General features: G+C 39.1%; 1 protein-coding gene across 1 annotated transcript in view; it reads right to left on the minus strand.

Annotated features, from left to right (window-relative positions):
• AP1AR (adaptor related protein complex 1 associated regulatory protein) overlaps positions 1–2,771 on the minus strand; it is a 34,722-nt gene extending 31,951 nt beyond the window's left edge. The window contains exon 1 of the mRNA XM_017881381.1: positions 1,286–2,771. Coding sequence (XP_017736870.1) covers positions 1,286–1,368 — 83 coding nt within the window. The 5' untranslated portion in view covers positions 1,369–2,771. The remainder of the gene's footprint in view (positions 1–1,285) is intronic.
• Between the last annotated feature and the right edge of the window lie 15,653 nt (positions 2,772–18,424).

The raw sequence follows: 18,424 nt of genomic DNA on the forward strand, positions 1-18,424 counted from the left end.
TAAATTGCATTCACACATAAAAATTAGAAATACTTAAATAAGATGATCCTGGATGACAAGATAAAACAGTTGTCATGTCCCACTCAACAGTAAGAACTCATAAATTAGGGAAATCGAAATATTAAACTAGGCACAAACAGCAAATCCTTGCCCTTTCATTCTAGAAATAATCAGTGTAAAACCTTAGCTACTTTGTATCAGAGAGCTGAAACAATGCCTAATGAATGAATGAGAATCCTATTATATTTTATAAGATCTCCATTACCAAAGATTCAAATCATGATCATTTAGTTCAATTTATGTTGAACATCTTATTACCCAATAATGTTAAATGGAACAGATTATGTAAAATTAGCAATCTGTTTCAGAAAGGGCAAAATAGTCCTTACACAAACTGGCTTGATTCAGATTTTCAATTCTAGATTTGAATTTGAGGGGTATTTAATAACAACAAAGTCAACCTCAAAGGAATTTGCTCTAATTTTTTCAATATCTATGAAATAAAATACACAAAAATGGAATTATGAAATTACTATTCTGTGGATGGTGCATATACAAAACCTAAGAATATCCCAGGTTTACTTAAGAGAAGTTCAGGACTGCAATTTACCTAATGTTATAGGACGTTTGAGTAGCAATCAGGGCAAGGAATTCCACTCGAAATTTCAAAAACTTAATATGAAAAAATTACACATAAGGCCCTGTGTTACCAGCACCAAGAATCTGAATGCCCATTGGGAACTCTGTAATTCAGCAAGTCTTTGTAGCTATCAAAGAGTTCATCAGTATCTGGAACCTTATTTTACTCCAGGATCCAAATGACTTCTAGGTAAAATCAGTCTGAGGCATTAACTCCGTAGCCAGATCCCACCTGCTCTGCCTGAGCTAAAGAGAGGGTCAGATACAGGGATACTAGCTTTGGCATTAAACCCAAGCTCAGCGCAGGGTGTGTCCAGGTTGCCCTGGAGCCGATCCTACAGCCCATTAGCGCGAGGTTACCCCTTGTTTCCTGGAGATGATGTCTCCCGTGACTCCTTCCCCGCGTGACAGGGTGCCCTGGCAGGAGCGACACCCTGCCCCCTCTTCTACCTCTTTCCGAGGAGGCCCAGAGACCAGCCCCCAGACTGGGCCTCCAACACGACCACCCGTCTGACATCTGCTAAGCAGTGAGTGTAGCCGGGCTCTCGGCCGCCACCTCCAGCCGCCGGGGGACAGTGAAAGGGATTCCCCGCCGGGGGCCGAATAGGAGGAGCCATGGGGCCGGGCCCCTCCCCAGCGGGCTTACCCTCCGCCGCCGCCTACTCGCTGCAGCCGCCCCGCTTCCTTGCGGAGCAGCCCGAAGCACTGCGTCCAGCAGCAGTTCCCCATCGCATGCCGCCCAGGCGCCGCCGCTCCTCCTCCTCCTCCCGCTCAATGCCCAATCCCAGGCCCGGCAGCCGCATCCGCGCAGCACGAGCCGAAATGGGGTTCAGGGACCGAGGGCGGGCCAGCCGGAGCGCGGCGCCGTGAGGGGACGGGGCGACGAAAGAGACGAGGCGCTACGGAACAAAGGCAGTGTTTACTCCCGCGGCCGTAGAGCCACCGTCGCGCGAGGGAAGAGCACCGGACTGAAGGGTCTAGACTCCTTCGCCGGCCGCATGGCCCTTCTTGCCTCAGCCCCCAGCCCTGCGCGAGTGACCGCCTCCAGCTGCTGAAGGAGGCCAGTCCCCGCGAGCCTACACCCTGGCCCCGCCCCTCCAGCGCGCCCAGGCCCCCGCTCGCCGCCGACGCTGCCACACCCCCGGCCTCTACCGCGCCCCAATTGGGCGCGCTGCCTCGGGGCCCCGCCTTCTCCGGTGACCGGCCTTTGCGTCACTTCCGCTCGCTACTGGTTCAGCCGCCTCTGCGTGCGAGACGGTTAGTTTCTGCGTGCGGACGTTTGTTTTGTTGGACCTTGACCTGACTAGGAAATTTCCCTGTCTCATTGCAGTTTCGGGCATCCTAGTCCGCAGCACGCTGGGCTTGGCATGGTTAAGGCTCAGCCTTCGCACTTTGTATCAAAGGCGTGTGAGGAGCTAGAGTCCCAGGCCGGAAGTTATAAGTGCGAAGGGGCGTTTCTCTGCATGGTGTGCTTAGTTTTTGTTACTGTTGCACCGTAGGTGGAGAATAGAGTCGGGAACTGAGGTTACTTTGAACGCACCAAGATTTTTTTCCGGTCTCTGGTTTGTGTCTTAATCTCCATACTGTTAGTGTTTTAGGGAAACAATAATGGTGCACTATTGGCCTCATTTTGTTTAAAATCAGATCTTCAAATAATTTTGGGTCGGGTAGTTGGGGTTCAGAGGAAATTGGCAAGAGGGTTGGGGTTTTTCGGGGACGCCAGCGTTGCCATTCCAAGCATGCTGCCCAGAACTGCTGTAGATGGGAAGAGAAGGCTGCTCTGATGGGTCCTCAGCCCTCTCAAGTGCTACCATGTAACTCGAGTCTTGTTTGGCCTCAAGACAGTTGGCCTCACAATAGATATAAGATGTGGCTTAGTGGACACCTAGTCCAGTGGATAGGAGGATGCTCTCATAGACTGGACACATCAAGTTTTTAGCCTGTTTAATTAAACCTAGAAAAACTGTTAGATTTTAGAAAATTTTTGTTGATGATAAAAGTTCTCTGAACTCATTTTCTTGCTGCTTTAAATGCCTATCTGGTTTCAATCTTAGCACTGCTACTTAACTAATTTTATTTTATTTGGGTTTTAGTTATTTTGTAATCAGAAGCATGGGATAACATTTGTCCCAATGGTCTGCTTTCAGTGAATGTTGGGATGACCAAATGACTTCCTAAATAGTGAATGCATTTTCTTTTCTCCTTCCAACTCTTGAAATTAGACAAATGTATTAATGAAATAGTCATTAGAATTCAACTATAAAGGTTTACAGAAACTGGCACATCTATCCTATGGAATATTTAGTAACAAAAAGGAACACACTAGATGAACACACCTTGAAATGAATCTGTAGGAAATTATGGTTAAAGAAAAAGCCAATCTCAAATGCTTATATACTGTGTAATTCCATTATGTAACATTTCAGAATTGACAAAATTCATATAAATGGACAACAGAATAATTGATTGCCACAGGTCAGGGATGGAAATCCTGCATCTTGTCTATATTAATGTCAGTTATCCCTGTTGTGATACTGCAATAGTTTTGTAACATGTCACCATTGGGGGAAACTAGATTAAAGGTGTACACGGTCATCTGTATATTATTTCTTAAAACTGCATGTGACACTACAATTGTCTCAATATGAAAAGTTTGATTAAAAAATATAGCTATAGACTTGACAGCACTTCCTATAGGCATTCTATAAGCCTGTATTAAAACTAAAGCTCACTTAAAAATAATTTTTTTGTAGTAAATCTGATCTCAGTTAAAGATATGAATGATCCTCAGAAGCAATACAAATCAATAAGACGTTTAAAAACTTCACTAAGCAAAATAATGCAAATTAAAATGCATGTTTTAGTCATTTGTATTCACTTGTCAGGTTAACAAAGATTTACAGATGGAAATATTCAGTATTTGCAAGGATACAATGAAATACTATTCTAAACTGCTGCAGATAGTGAAACTCATTCTGATAAATCATTTGGAAATACCAAGAGCCAGAAACAACTAAATGCTCAGAAATTGAAAGATGATGAAATTTGCTGGTGTATTCTTGTTACAGACACAAGAAATATATTTTTTAAAACGTTAATAATATGGAATACTGCTTACTCAATAATGTGTGAAAAATCAGGATAGAAAATTATATGTATGTTCCAAATAATGTTTAAAACAAAACAGATACATTCTCACATTCTTTCTTACACGTGTTTCTTGAAAATAAAGGCTGGATGGTAAATACCAAAATGCTAACTAATTATTTCAAGATTGTGAATGTTGGGAGCTTTATTTCTCTTTATTTTCTCAGTTTTGACAATTATTATTTAATACTTCTGTAATCAGAAAAAAAGTTTGAATTTGACCCTTCAGTAGAAAAGATTGATAACCAGTTCAATTAAAGTTTGATAACAAATGCAAACATTTAGAAATGCAGAATTTTGCTCCGCAATTCAGCTAAAACCAGGTTCTTGTCACATGACCAGGAAAACTTAAGATACGTGGACACATTGAAGGGTGAGTAGAGCAGGATTTTATTGGGCAAAAGGAAAAAAAGAAAAAACTCAGCAAAGTGAGATGGAGTCCTGTTATCAGGCCCCCACCTCATGGATGAATCCCAGGCTACTACAGGGGACTGAAAAAGCACCTCACAGATTGAATCCCAGGCCACCACACAGGAACTGAAGAGGCCAGGCTCCTTCCCCTGCCCTGGTTCCACCCCATTCCCCCAGTGCACATGTGGGCATGCTCACACAAGGCCCTGGGCAGGTTCCCTCATCTGTGCAAAAGCATCTGATGTAAACACTTGTGGGGCAGGCGGGAGATTTTCTGGGGACCGCTTTTTGTCTGCCTAGGCATTTGACTGTCTCCAAAAGTAATAACTCAAATATGGATAGGTTATAATAAATTGAGGGGAGCTACTTAATTTTTTTTCTACAAATGTATTAAATAAATTACCAAGCTAATCTTAGAGGTTATGGGAATTTATCACTGTGCAATTTTTCACCAAATTTGACATCAAGAATCTTCATGGTAAGCTTTAAAACTTTTTAAACATTCAGTTAAGTGATGATCTGCTTTTAGTTAAACAGAATTAGCAGGGAAAAAACCCATAACTGGAATGGATGTTTGAGAGGCAGATAAACTTTGTTTCATGGTTGAGAAAGAGTAGTGTTTGAGGAATTAAATGATTTGCTCAAGGTCATACAATGAATTAAAAGTGTAATATGAAGAAAACTCAGGCCTCCTGACAGGCTTGTGCCTTCTGCCATGCTTCAGTACTGGTTCTCAACTCTTACATTTGGACATGGGTATAAAATCAGCAACGACCATAGTCACATGTATTCTGATAAGATTTGTACGTTTAATTCATCATTGCTAGAGAGTTCGTTTAGAGCTGGGTGTGGTGGCACGTAACTGTAGTCCCAGCTACTCAGAAGGTGGAGGTAGGATGGTTTGAGCCCAGGAGTTTGCGTTCAGCCTGGGAAACATAGCAAGACCCTATCATTTCAAAAAGTTCATTTATGTGACAGTTGGCTAGGCAGAATATTTAACTTATCAGTAAGATACACAAACACTTAGATTATCTACAGTAGGGCCAGGCACAGTGGCTTATGCCTGTGATCCCAGAATTTTCGGAGGCTGAGGTGGGCAGATGGCTTAAGTCCAGGAGTTTGAGACCAGCCTTGGCAACATGGCCAGAGCCTGTCTCTACAAAAAATACAAAAAGTAGGTGTGCCTGTATTCTCAGCTACTCAGGAGGCTGAGGGGGGAGAATTGCTTGAGCTCAGAAAGTCAAGGCTGCAATGAGCCGAGATCTAACCACTGCACTCCAGCCTGGGTGACAAGCCAGACCTTGTCTCAAAAAAAGAAAGATTATCTACAGTGATTACTGCTTACTGTCAGCTTGCTAGAGACATTCCACCTGCCTACAGGTAGCAGAACATCTCACATTTTTCCCCATCCCTTTCAAAATTCTCTTCTCTTGGGTACTAGGCTTAATACCTGGGTGATGAAATAATCTGCACAACAAATCCATGTGATGTGAGTTTATCTATATAACGAACCTGCACATGTATCCCTGAACCTAAAATACAAGTTTTTTTAAAAAACTCACAACATTTTCTTCTCTCAAGTATTTTATTCTGAAGTTGAAGGGAAAGATCTTTTCTTGTAGGTGCTCTGGAGTCCGTCAGGATGCAACATGTACCCCAATTGTCTTCTGGATTATGTGGTTCCAAATATGAATCTTTTTCTCTGCTCAGAACTTCTTCTCTATTGACTCTAGTGATTCTCTAATCACTTTTTGTCATTTTGAGATCATTTGCTACTATTATGTTTGGTGTGGAGGTTATGTGGTCCCTGCAAAGGGAAGAATTCTGTGTTCTCCATTACAACTTTATTCCAAATATAGACACAAAGTCGTACTTTTAGCTCACTAAGCATAGTTTCAATTAGCAAAATTTATACAGAGTGCTAGATATTACTACTATAAAATGGAGATAATGAGATAAATTTTGCCTTTGTTGTTAGGATAAATGATTAAGCACTAAACAAAATTTGCCTTTGTTGTGAGGATAAATGATTAAGCACTATCAAGTTCTTAGTATAATATAGTTATATTATAATTTCTGTACTGTACTAAATAGACTATACTATAATTATCTAAAATACCATAAATATAAATATTAGGTGTTATTATCCACAGACTGAAGGAAATTTTCATCAATATTATACTTTCCTTTGTAGCCACATTCCTGTCATCCAATACAAAATGCTAGTCTTTTAAAATTTCTGTCTCTTAAACAGTCTTCAGGCACGCTCCACACCACTACTTGAAATCAGGCTCCAAGAAAATGTGGCATAGGTAGAGGAAAAATTCCCCAACTCTCAGGCCTTTTCTGTCCCATGATCTGCCTCTTTTCCAGATGATTATAAGTGAGAATGCCCTCTGACTTAAAGGGAGACCTCACTGCCTACCAATTACGAGTGTATTGTCCTGGGAACCCAAATGGAATAATTTTAATCTTAATACAACAAGCTAGTATCATTATTGTTCCTAAAGTCTTATTTATTCAGTCTTAAATAATACCATATGAAAGACCAATAAGCTAGTTCAGGTTTAAGTTGAACCAGCCTCGGCATTGCCTATTTCATTTGTACATATTTCCTTCCATTATGAGTGAGAATTTAGGTGCACTAAGTCTATTTTCAGCTCCTATGCACCCAACAATGGCTTGAACAAGAGCACGTTTCCGTAAGAATAAATAACATTTTGCAGACACGTCACAGCTTCAATTAACAGTTAATGAACAAACATTTGTCCAAAAAAAGTCCGAGAGAACTAACACTCTATATAATGCAAACAACTTTTTACACTATCATGCAGAGTATTTTGGCTCTTTAAAATCACTTCTCTCAAATTTATTTCTCATGATGCTCTTTTACTTTATATTTGCATAACTAAATAGTTAAGTAGATCATTTGAGTAATTTTCCAAGAAAAAAGGCACAAAAAGATGTGCTTAAAGATAAAAGGGAAAGTTATTCAACTATTGGCTCAGTCACCAGCAACTCATTTTTTCTGGCCTTTGGTTGTATGTGAGATGAGCTTCATTAGTTAGTCAGTAACACTGAGTACAATGCACACTAAGTAATTTGCTTCCTTCTTTGATCACCCAACATACACATTTCACAAAGAGAGGGATAAGGGATAAATAGGAACAGTTACATGATTAATATGGAGTCCTCCCTCTAGGCAGAGTTTGTTCCAGATCTCTCTTGCCTAGTTGGAAACCACACTAGTAATTCGAACAAGGGAAATTGAACATGAGGAATCAGTAAGTAGGTCAGTGGTGGTTAATGCTAGAAGGAAAATCTAAGTCAAACAGATGTAGCTCCTGCAGGGAGCAGCAACCACCACTAGAACTGAAGAAAACTGAACAAGGAAGGAATTTAGAAAGTTAGAGGAAGGCCCTACAAGGTAGACATTCAAGTTTCTGAGAAGAGGTATGGATGCCATAGAAACATGCTGCCTGCCACTACGGTAAGGGAGAGCATAATAGAAGTTGCCTACCCATGAACCCCATGTGTAGGCTAGGAAGCACTAGCCACTGAAGTAGGAGGGCCACAGTCACTGTGATAAACACTGCTAGGATTCCTTCCTGCTGATCCACTTGCCACTATATAAACAGAACAGAGGAAAAAGAATGCCACTTCTTCCACCCTTGCAATGTCCCTGCAGCACCCTGTATTGGGAGATCCTAACATAGAATCAGTCAATGAACGAGAAAGGGTGTCTGCAGAGTCCAGTTCTAGAATAAAAAATCATAGCAAAGAGGATAGATCATAACTGGCACACAGTTTAACATCCACCCTGGGACAAGAGACAAAGCCTTGGACCCGCTTAAGGGGAGGAGCCTGAGAAGTCTACATAAAGCCAGAACCCTTAGAAGATCTCACTTGGGAAAAAAGCCACCTATGGGAGATAAAAACAGAAATTTGGACTACTTAATTCTTTTTTTTCAATAGCTTTTGGGGGAAAGTTTGTTACTATAGGTGTGATCTGAGTTGGAAAAAAAGGCCTGTCTTCTTTCTAGTTAAAGAGTTGGAATTTACCTTAACCTTAGGGTCTTGGAACCCCAGGCCAGAAATTAACGTAAGAAGTCTTTTGGGGCCAGGCACGGTGGCTCACACCTGTAATCCAGCACTTTGGGAGGCCAAGGCAGGTGGATCACTTGAGGTCAGGAGTTCAAGACCAGCCTGGCCAACATGATGAAACCCCATTTCTACTAAAAATACAAAAACTAGCTGAGTGTGGTGGTGGGCGCCTGTAATTCCAGCTACTCAGGAGGCAGAGGCAGGAGAATGTCTTGAACGTGGGAGGCAGAGCAGAGATCATGCCATTGCACTCCATCCTGGGTGAGAGAGTATGACTCTGTCAAGAAAGAAAGAAAGAGAGAGAGAGAGAGGGAGGGAGGGAGGGAAAGAAAGAGAGAGAGAAAGGGAAAGGAAAGGAGAGGGGAGGGGAGGGGAGGGGAGGAGAGGAGAGAGGAGAGGAGAGGAGAGGAGAGGAAAAAAGAAAGAAAGTTTTTTGGGGGCAGCAATGTCCTTGAGATTTCTTGGAAAGCAAAACAAAGTTACTCTGGGTAGACATACCTTTTATCTGGGTTATCTGGGTTGTACAGGATTTCCATAGATATAAAGCCATACTGAAAATGAGCCTGCAATCACATATTACAAACAAAATGCCATGACTGAGTATTGGCAGACATTAAGGAATAGCAGAAAGGAGAGGAGAGGAGAGGAGAGGAGAGGAGAGGAAAAAAGAAAGAAAGTTTTTTGGGGGCAGCAATGTCCTTGAGATTTCTTGGAAAGCAAAACAAAGTTACTCTGGGTAGACATACCTTTTATCTGGGTTATCTGGGTTGTACAGGATTTCCATAGATATAAAGCCATACTGAAAATGAGCCTGCAATCACATATTACAAACAAAATGCCATGACTGAGTATTGGCAGACATTAAGGAATAGCAGAAAAAAAAAAAACCCATTAAATTTATAAAATAAATATAGCAAAGAAATCAGATGGACACTATAAAATAAGCATGTTTACAATGACTGATGCCATAAAAAGCAAGGGAATACTAAAGAGCTATTAAAATAAAACAGAACTGGCCAGGCGTGGTGACTCGCACCTGTAATCTCAGAACTTTGGCAGGCCGAGGTGGGTGGATCACGAGGTCAGGAGATTGAGACCATTCTGGCTAACACAGTGAAATCTTGTCTCTACTAAAAATACAAAAAATCAGTTGGGCGTGGTGGCGGGTGCCTGTAGTCCCTGCTACTCGGGAGGCTGAGGCAGGAGAATGGTGTGAACCCGGGAAGTGGAGGCTGCAGTGAGCCAAGATCACACCACTGCACTCCAGCCTGGGTGACAGAGCGAGACTTGGTGCCCACCCCCACCTCCACCCCCCCAAAAATAAACAGAAGTAATAACAATGAAAAATAAAGAGCCACACTGAAATTAAATAATCAATGGAGAGATTTCTGCTAATTTCTAATATGTAGAAGGGTGTGAAAGATACATGGTAACAACAAGAAAAACCCTAAAAAAACTAAAATAATATTTTTCTATGATATCAGTAAGGAAGGAGCAATAAACGAAAGTCCTGATGAAAAGCAAATTACAACATAGTCAACTTAAACCAACCATATAAATAATATTACCTTAAATGTAAATGGACTAAGCACACTAGTTAAAAGGTAAGATTTTTTTTTTTCAGACGGGATAAAAAAAGACGAACTATATGTTCTTCACAAGAGATTCACTCTTCATACAAAGACACAGATATGTTAAAAGTAAGGAAGGAAAAATATATAACCATATAAACACTAATCATAATCATAGAGCTGGTATAATTTATTAGTATCACACAAATTAAATATCAGTATAAGCGGCATTACTAGTGATAAAGAGGGATGTTGTATTATAAGAAGCTGCACCAGTCAAGAAGACATAACAATTCTAAATGTTTGTGTAACTAATATTCGACTGAGAATCTATCTGCCATGCTGGAGAGAATCCGTGGAGGAGAATGAAGTGGGTTAGCTGACAGCTCCGGCTGAGTTCCCAGCTGGCAGCCAGGACAAACTACAGGAGGTCATTTAAGCCTTCTAGTGTCCAAATTTTAGCTGGTACCATATGAACCAGAAGAATCACCTTGTCACTCAACAGGATTGTGAGAAATAATAAAATTGTTTTAAGCCACTTTTTGGGGTGGTTTGTTATGCAGCAATAGATAATGGAAATAAAACTTAAATCTGAATTAGCAATAAAAGTGTGTTATTTAATGACACAAAAGCAATAGCAAAAGGAGTCAGTACAAAAAATTAAATTGGGACCAGGCGCGGTGGCTCACGCCTGTAATCCCAGCACTTTGGTAGGCCAAGGAAGGTGGACCACAAGGTCAGGAGATCGAGACGATCTGGCCAACGTGGTGAAACCCCGTCTCTACTAAAAATACAAAAATTAGCTGGGCATGGTGGTGCGCACCTGTAGTCCCAGCTACTCGGGAGGCTCGGGCAGGAGAATCACTTGAACCCTGGAGGGGGAGGTTGCAGTGAGCCGACATCGTGCCACTGCACTCCAGCCTGATGAGAGAGGTAGACTCCATCTCAAAAAAACAAAAAATTTAATTGGTTGATTGGTTGCCTCTTTGATACATTAAACTATTTGCTTGTATTACCTTAATACAAATAAAAAATTTTTAAGACAAAAAAGACAACTTATGTGCTAATAAAAAATCCTGAAGAAGTTACCCAGAATTTAGTACATGAAGATGAAAATAGCACAGAGAGGAATTCCAGAAGAAAGAGCAATAAAGAATGGGGTATGGAAATATTCCAAGATGTAATATTTCAAGTACCATTAACACTTGAGAAGAGATATGAAACCTAAGATTACAAAATAGAATTCCTCAGGAAAATAAATAAAAAGAAATCTATATCTATATACATCATACGAAAACTAAAAAGCACCCAAGTCAGAAGATCTTAAAAAGAAACAGAGAAGAGACATGTTATATTTACAGGATGATGAACCCTCAACAGACTTCAACAGCAACAATAAAAATCAGGACACCATGAAGTAATACATTCAAAGAGCTGAAAGAAAATAATACTTACCAGCCTCTGCAACATGGTGAAACCCCGTCTTTACAAAAAATACAAAAATCAGCTGGGCCTGGTTGTGCACGCCTGTATGCCTAGCTAGTAGGGAGGCTGAGGTGGGAAGATCACTTGAGCCTGGGAGATGGAGGCTGCAGTGAACTGTGATAGTGCCACTACACTCCAGCTCTGGTGACACAGCAAGACCCTGTCTCAAAAAAAAAAAAAAAAAAAAAAAAAAAGAAGAAGAAGAGAAAATAATACCTAACTATTGTTCAACAGTGACAGCAAAATAGAAAAATAGGTATCTGTTATCCACAGAATCACACAGCTATGGCATTTACTATGGTTAAGACACTGAAATCCTTTCCCACTGGTTGGTAGTTAGCTGCTGCTCTAAGCCTTCTGGAGTATCTTTTTCTCATAATATCAGTCACTAGCCTTTCCCATAGGACCCTCCTTCCCAGCTCTCAAAAATCCAACAACCGAAATGTTGATGCTTGGCACATAAAGAGGCTTCCAGGACCTTGCGCCAGCCCTGTGGTTGGTGTCTCCTTTGATTGGCTAGGCCCTGCCCATATATCAAATCCTGCCTCCCAGTGAGCCCGCAAAGGACTCTCCTATTTCTTCTCTGAGTCTATCACCTGGCCCTGGGGGAAATGGGTGCTCTGGGCACCACTGGGAGTTTGTGCAGGTGCCTGCCAGCCTACAGGCCTGCAAGCCACGTTGCTGTCTATTCGATGTGCTAGCTCTCATCACACAGTGTTCTCCTGGCCAAAATGAGCATCTGTCTTACTGATAGCAGCACCTGTACCCTGTAGACAAATGCCCAATACCAGGCTGGCTGCCTATCCAATGCTGTGGCCAACTGCTGCAGGTTATACTCCTTGCATTCATCTTTGAGTGGCCACCGTGGGAATTGTAATCTTCTTAGGACTTTGAGAAAGCCATGGAGAAACAGAAAAAACAGTTATCAGCCAGTAATGGAAAACCATTCAGGTAAACCTAACTAATATCAGAACTAATATAGCTAGCTAATATCAGTTTCTGTTGCTTGTAACCAAATACGCTGATACACCCCATGCCTGTTGCTCTTTCAGTGTCTCATTTCCCAGGGAATGCTACCACTACTTACTGGCTACGTGACCTCAGGCAAACTGCTTAACTATTCAGTGCTTTAACTTCCTCATCTGTAAAATGGGGATAACAAAATAATCAACATGAAGCAATGTTGTGAGGATTTGTAAAACATGTAAAACAGTACCTGGCAGGCAGCATTACTATGTAAGTGTTGACTTTTAATATTATTAGTCAATTATCAGTTTTAGGATCAGGCATCACTTTTTCAGGGAAAGCTCCTGTAACTTCCTCAAGTCAAAAACTGTTATTCTAGGCTCTTTCCCACCTTTTCTCATAGCACCAGTCACAGTCATAATTTTACATTGATTTATGTAATTGCTTTCCTTAACCTAGATATTGACTACACAGGTGTTCATTGTATTCTTTTACTTTAAGCTGTACATACATACTTCTAAATTTTTATCAGATTTTTACACATTTTACTAGGGAATAATTGACAAACAATAAGCTGTTCATATTGAAAGTGGGCGCTTTTATAAGCTTTCAAATATGTATGAAACTGAACCAATAGTCCCATAGACTGTTCTTTTGGATAAACATAAAAATTGACCGTTTTGTTCTTAAAACTTGAAACTTACATTTGTTTTATCTGAGTTCCTTCCTCAGGAAACAACATTCAGGCCTCTCAAAAAAGCACCAAAGAACTGAAACTCACCAGATCTTGGCAGCAGATGCAGGACCCCCTCACTCACCATGATTGCCCCTTCCTAGTTGCTGTTTTCTTACATATTGTTACATTTCTTCCCTCCTAATACAAACCCCTGGTTTTAGTCAGTCAGGGAGATGGATATGAGACTGAGCCCCCATCTCCTCGGGTGCAACACCCAATTAAAGCCTTCTTCCTTGGCAACACTTGTCTCAGTGATTGGCTTTTTGTGCAATGAGCAGCAAGACCTAGACCAAACCCCTGGTGTTTCAGTAATATGTATACATTTGTGAAAATATCACCACAATAAAGCCTATCAAAGTTTTATTTCCTGTAGAGCTCAAAGCCTTTGGAAATATTTTTCTTGTTGTTGGAGTACTTCTTCCAAATATAGTTTCAGACAAGATCTTTACGTGATGAATGTTCTGATGTCTTGTGTGACTGAGAGTTTCTAGTTCAGCCACACACTGAGATAATAGTTTAGTTTTATGTAAAATTCTAGATTTAAAATTCTTTCAATTCTTTGAAAAGATTATTCCATATTATTCTTGCATGCCAATTTTATATATTGTATCTTTTATGTGATTATTTGACTCATGCTTTTATCCACAACTAGACTATAAACTCCATGAAGGGAGAAGTCATGTTGTTTTTGCTCAATATTGTACCAGAGTATCCAGCACAGTGCCTAATAGGTGCTATTCACATTTGTTGAGGGCCAGGCATAGTGACTTACGCCTGTAATCCCCTGCTTTGGGAGACCAAAGCAGGAGAATCACTTGAGACCAGGATTTGGAGCTATAGTGAGCTATGATCATGTCATTGCACTCCAGCCTGGGCAACTGAGCAAGAGCCTGTCTCTAAACAAACAAAACACATTTATTGAATGACAGTTAGTGGGAGGCAAGACTAGAAAGATATTTGGCATAATGTTTTGGATGGGCTTGACTGCCAGTTGGAAGAGCTTGTATTACATTTTGTAAGCAATAGATTTACAGAAAGTTGTAAAATAGGGTAGTGACATAATTAGAGCAGCACTTTAGGAGGCTTTTCTGACAGCAGTGTGTTGGATATATTGGAGTAGAGGAAACCAATTACAGTGCCATAGCAACAATGTAGAAGAGAAAAATGAAGGCATGAATTCAGATGCTGGGTATGGGAATTTCAAAGTGAAGACATATTTGAAACAGGATGGAACTTCATAAGGGTACTGAACCTGTCTATGGTGATTTCTAAATTTCAGCTATGGATCAACAGATATAGGGAATTTCAGGTAAGTTCTGAGGTTTTAAATGCCTTTTGTTTAACATGCTGTTGGAATATTCATATCACGATAAACAGGAAAAAGTTGAAAATTTGTCTATAGAGCTCAGGACATAGGTCAAAACTAGAAAATGGTCTATTTTAAATAGGGCTGGTCAACTCTGTGTTCATGAGTGTCAAGTCTACTGTCCACATTTGGATGGCACAGAAGCTAAGACTGGTTTTTACACTTTTAAATGCTGGAGAAAAAAAAAAACAAAAGAAAAATAATGTTTTGTGCTACATGAAAATTATATGAAATTAAAATTTTATCATTCCCAAATAATTATATTGGACCAAAGCAACAGTTACTCATTTTCCTATTGTCTATGGTTGCTTCTATGCTACAAGAGCAGAGCTGAGAAGCTGCTTTAGAAACTGTATGCCTTGCAAAGTCCAAAATATTTACAATCTGCCCCTTTACAGAAAATGTTTACCACTGTGTACATACATTGTTGAGTTGTCAGCTGTTGTCATTCTTTTGTAAGGCAATTTCACCAGAAAGGAGAAACAAAAAAAAAAAATAGCTGTATTAAAGTAACAAAATGATGGATTTTTCCTTTCCCAAATTCTTTCAAGTATTTTGATAAGACATGGATAGCTTTTTTAAAAAAAATCCATTCAAGTATTTTAGGCTAACACAAATGAATTTACTGTTTGAAGAGTGAAATTCCAGGCCTATAATAAAAAGTGGAAACTTTGTTAGGTCATACCAAGCAAAAGCTTATACAAGTAAAGCTGACTATAAAGTGTGGTGGGGAGCAAGAAACTAGATTCCACTTGTTCAGCCATAGGGAGGAGCTGTGTCATAGATAGATCAGTCACTTCCGGTTAAAGGTTCAGGTGTGTGCCAGATTCAGAGGCACAGGAATTCAATTTATCAGTTACCCAGGAGTTGAATTTGAGCCCAATTCTTCCCAATAAGAAAGGCCTCTTGGTATACCAAAGAGTTGTGTGGTGGGTATGAAGAGCAAATGGGCTGAGTGAGGCTGTGAACAGTTGTCATTAAACTAGGATAGCTTCTTATTATAGGGACATAATTAGTCTGACCAGAGAGCCTGAATTGGTTAATCACAATACCTTCTGCTATAGATAAAGTAGATAAATATTGACAAATCATTGCTCTTTGGTTCTCACATTTTGCACCCCATATTTATTCATTATTCTTCAGTTATTGTAGAATGGCACCGTTGTAGACAATAATAAAATATTCCTAAAGTTATCATTATATTTACTCTCTTTAATAAGGAGCAGCATGGTCTTCTTGATGGAATTTGGAGAACACCCTAATATTATCAGTACCAGTTTAAAAGTTAACTCAGAAAGTGACTTTTATTAATCTCCTTCTCTCCAAATTCTGAGGAGTTCATTATTTTTAGAAATTATATGTTCAACTTATTGTGGGTACTTATTATATTTTGTGATGAATCTTTAGCTGTTTTGTCAAAAGGTGACAGCTTTTTTCTTTCCCTTTAGCATGGTCAAATGACAGAGGTAAGGAATGTCACATCATAAAACATATGACTTTATAGGGTTTGAGGTATATAGATTTTTTTTTTCAGTGTATAGAGTGACTTGAAATATACTACAATATTTTCTGTTGTAATTTTTTAGCACATATTTACTATAAGATGGAAGCTGGAATGGCACAATAGTATGCTTTCCATTTCAGACATATCAAATCTGTGGGGTCAATGAGAAACAATATGACAAAATCCAGAAATCTATTGGAAATGTGGAACTACACTGTGGGTAAAGGTGAGGCCTATAGACACTAGAGTTGGAAGTCAGGGAAGAGCAGCAGATGAGGTCAATAAGAGAATCTGTGGAAATGGAAGAGATGCCATGTGGTGTGAAGGGAAGATATATAAAGTATCTGCCATGGTGCTTGGCATGTGCTATGCACCTTATACATGGTAGATGCTAACAGTGGATCTGCAGCTGAGGAACACTGGGATTACAAAAAGGAAAAGAAGCCAGTGAGAGGGAATGTAGCAACATTTTAGAATATAAGGTAAATATACAAAAATCCATTATATTTCTCTATATACTAACAATAAGCAGTTTAAAATTGAAAATTTAAAAATACTATTTACAAAAGCAACAAAACCATGAAAATGGGATAACTCTAAATCAACTTCATTATTTTCTCCTTTCATCTTCTGTTTCTAATCCCATTCCTTCTCCTCCAGACACTAGAATTAATGCATATAACATATGCCTTTACAATATGCTCTCCTAATACTTATTTGGACATATATGTATACTTGAAAAAATACACAGTGGTCTTCCTGTGTATTTAATTTTTTTTATATAATTAGTGTAATTATGGCCTTTCATAATTTGGCCACTGTGTTCAGACAATTAAAAACTTACAAAACAAACAAAGTAAAACAAGACACAACCCCAAGATGTTCAGGAAGTAACTGCAATTACTATATTGGAAGAAATAGACATACACTTGTTATTTTGTTTCTATTATACTCCCTGGAGGTATCTGTTTTACATTTTTTGAGGGGGAATTAAAGCTGTTTAAGGAATTTTCTTTTTTAGTACTATACTGAGAAGTAATGGCAATATAGTTTTTGTCTTTTGGTTTTATGGTGGTTTTGTTTGTTTACGTGTTTGTTTTGAGAGCTGGGATTCAGTTCTGAGGATTGCCTACAGGAAGACAGTGCAGAAATACTCAGGGACATTTCCATGACATATTTAGGAAGACCTGCCACCTGCAGGTAAAAAAATGAAATAAATGCACTGGGCCTTTTTTTCTTCTTTTTTAATGAATGGAATTTATTATCACTACTTGTTTTTCTTTATTTAAAATAATCTTGCTCCCTCTTTCTCCTGCCAATTTATGAATCTTTCCTGCCTTTCCTTTTCTTAATTCCCAATTCTTTCACTTTTCTTTTGAAGAACATCATTCTCGTCACCTCCTTCATTCAATCTACCTTCTACTCCACCAAAGACACATATGACAAGATGTCTAAAACACAGTGATTAGATTGAGGGATTTAGTTTTAGTTTCAGTTTTCACATTTAGTATGTTAATAGCCCTAGGCTTTGTCACACATAAAACATTATCTTAGATTTTAGCCTCCAAACATTAGGAATATGCTTATTTGATTATTTTATTCTTGTTTTCATAATTTTTTTTAAAGTCTTATATTCAGCTTTCAGAAGTATCAGTTTAGAATGGTTTCACTATAAGGTCATACACTTCTTTTATCATTTCTCTTAATCTCTGTGTTTTTTTTAAATTAAAGCTCTATCAATTCTTTCTTAAAGTTGTTTTTGTACTCAAGGCTATTTTTCTTTTGGTCTACAGTTAGATCACAGCTACCTGCATGAGGCTTTACTGACTGGATTTAAATATTCTAGTATTAGTTTCTATTACTTATTTTGAGTGGAAATGGCTTAATTTCCAATTAAAAATTTGTTCAAGGCCTAAGAGAACTGTATTTTTACATGTGTATTGCTACATTTAAAATGAAGCAATATGTATTGGTCACCCCTTGGTATGGTATGCTGACAAAAACGTTAATTTCCAAATTTTAGTGGCGTAAAATAATAAACATTTACTTTTCATTCACAACACAATCCACTATTAGGACACCCCCTTTCTTCTTGTAGTTGCACCAGCTGGAACATGTGTTGTTCAAGGTTGCCATTGCAAGGAAAAAGAGGGATAGAAAAGGCTACTTAGTTCTTAACTGTTTTATCATTTATGTGACATTCATTACTACCACTTACATTTTATTGGCCAAAAATTGTCTTAAGTCCCCAAAGGAAGGCTATGAAATGTACACAAGCACATGGATATGTGATGGGAATTAATAGTCTTTATCACAGTACTTTTCTGGTTAGTCTTTGACTTTTTCCCACAGAGAGTAATAATATATGAAATGGAGAAAAAATTTTGAAACAAAAGGATTAGAACCCGATCATATAACTTTCAAAATTAGTAAAGTAGGATTTGGAGGTAAATTAATACATATATGAGCTTATTTTTTTTTTTTTTTTTTTTTTT

This window comes from Rhinopithecus bieti, unplaced genomic scaffold, assembly GCF_001698545.2.
Source record: "Rhinopithecus bieti isolate Rb0 unplaced genomic scaffold, ASM169854v2 scaffold_12077, whole genome shotgun sequence".
NCBI classification, from domain to species: Eukaryota; Metazoa; Chordata; class Mammalia; order Primates; family Cercopithecidae; genus Rhinopithecus; species Rhinopithecus bieti.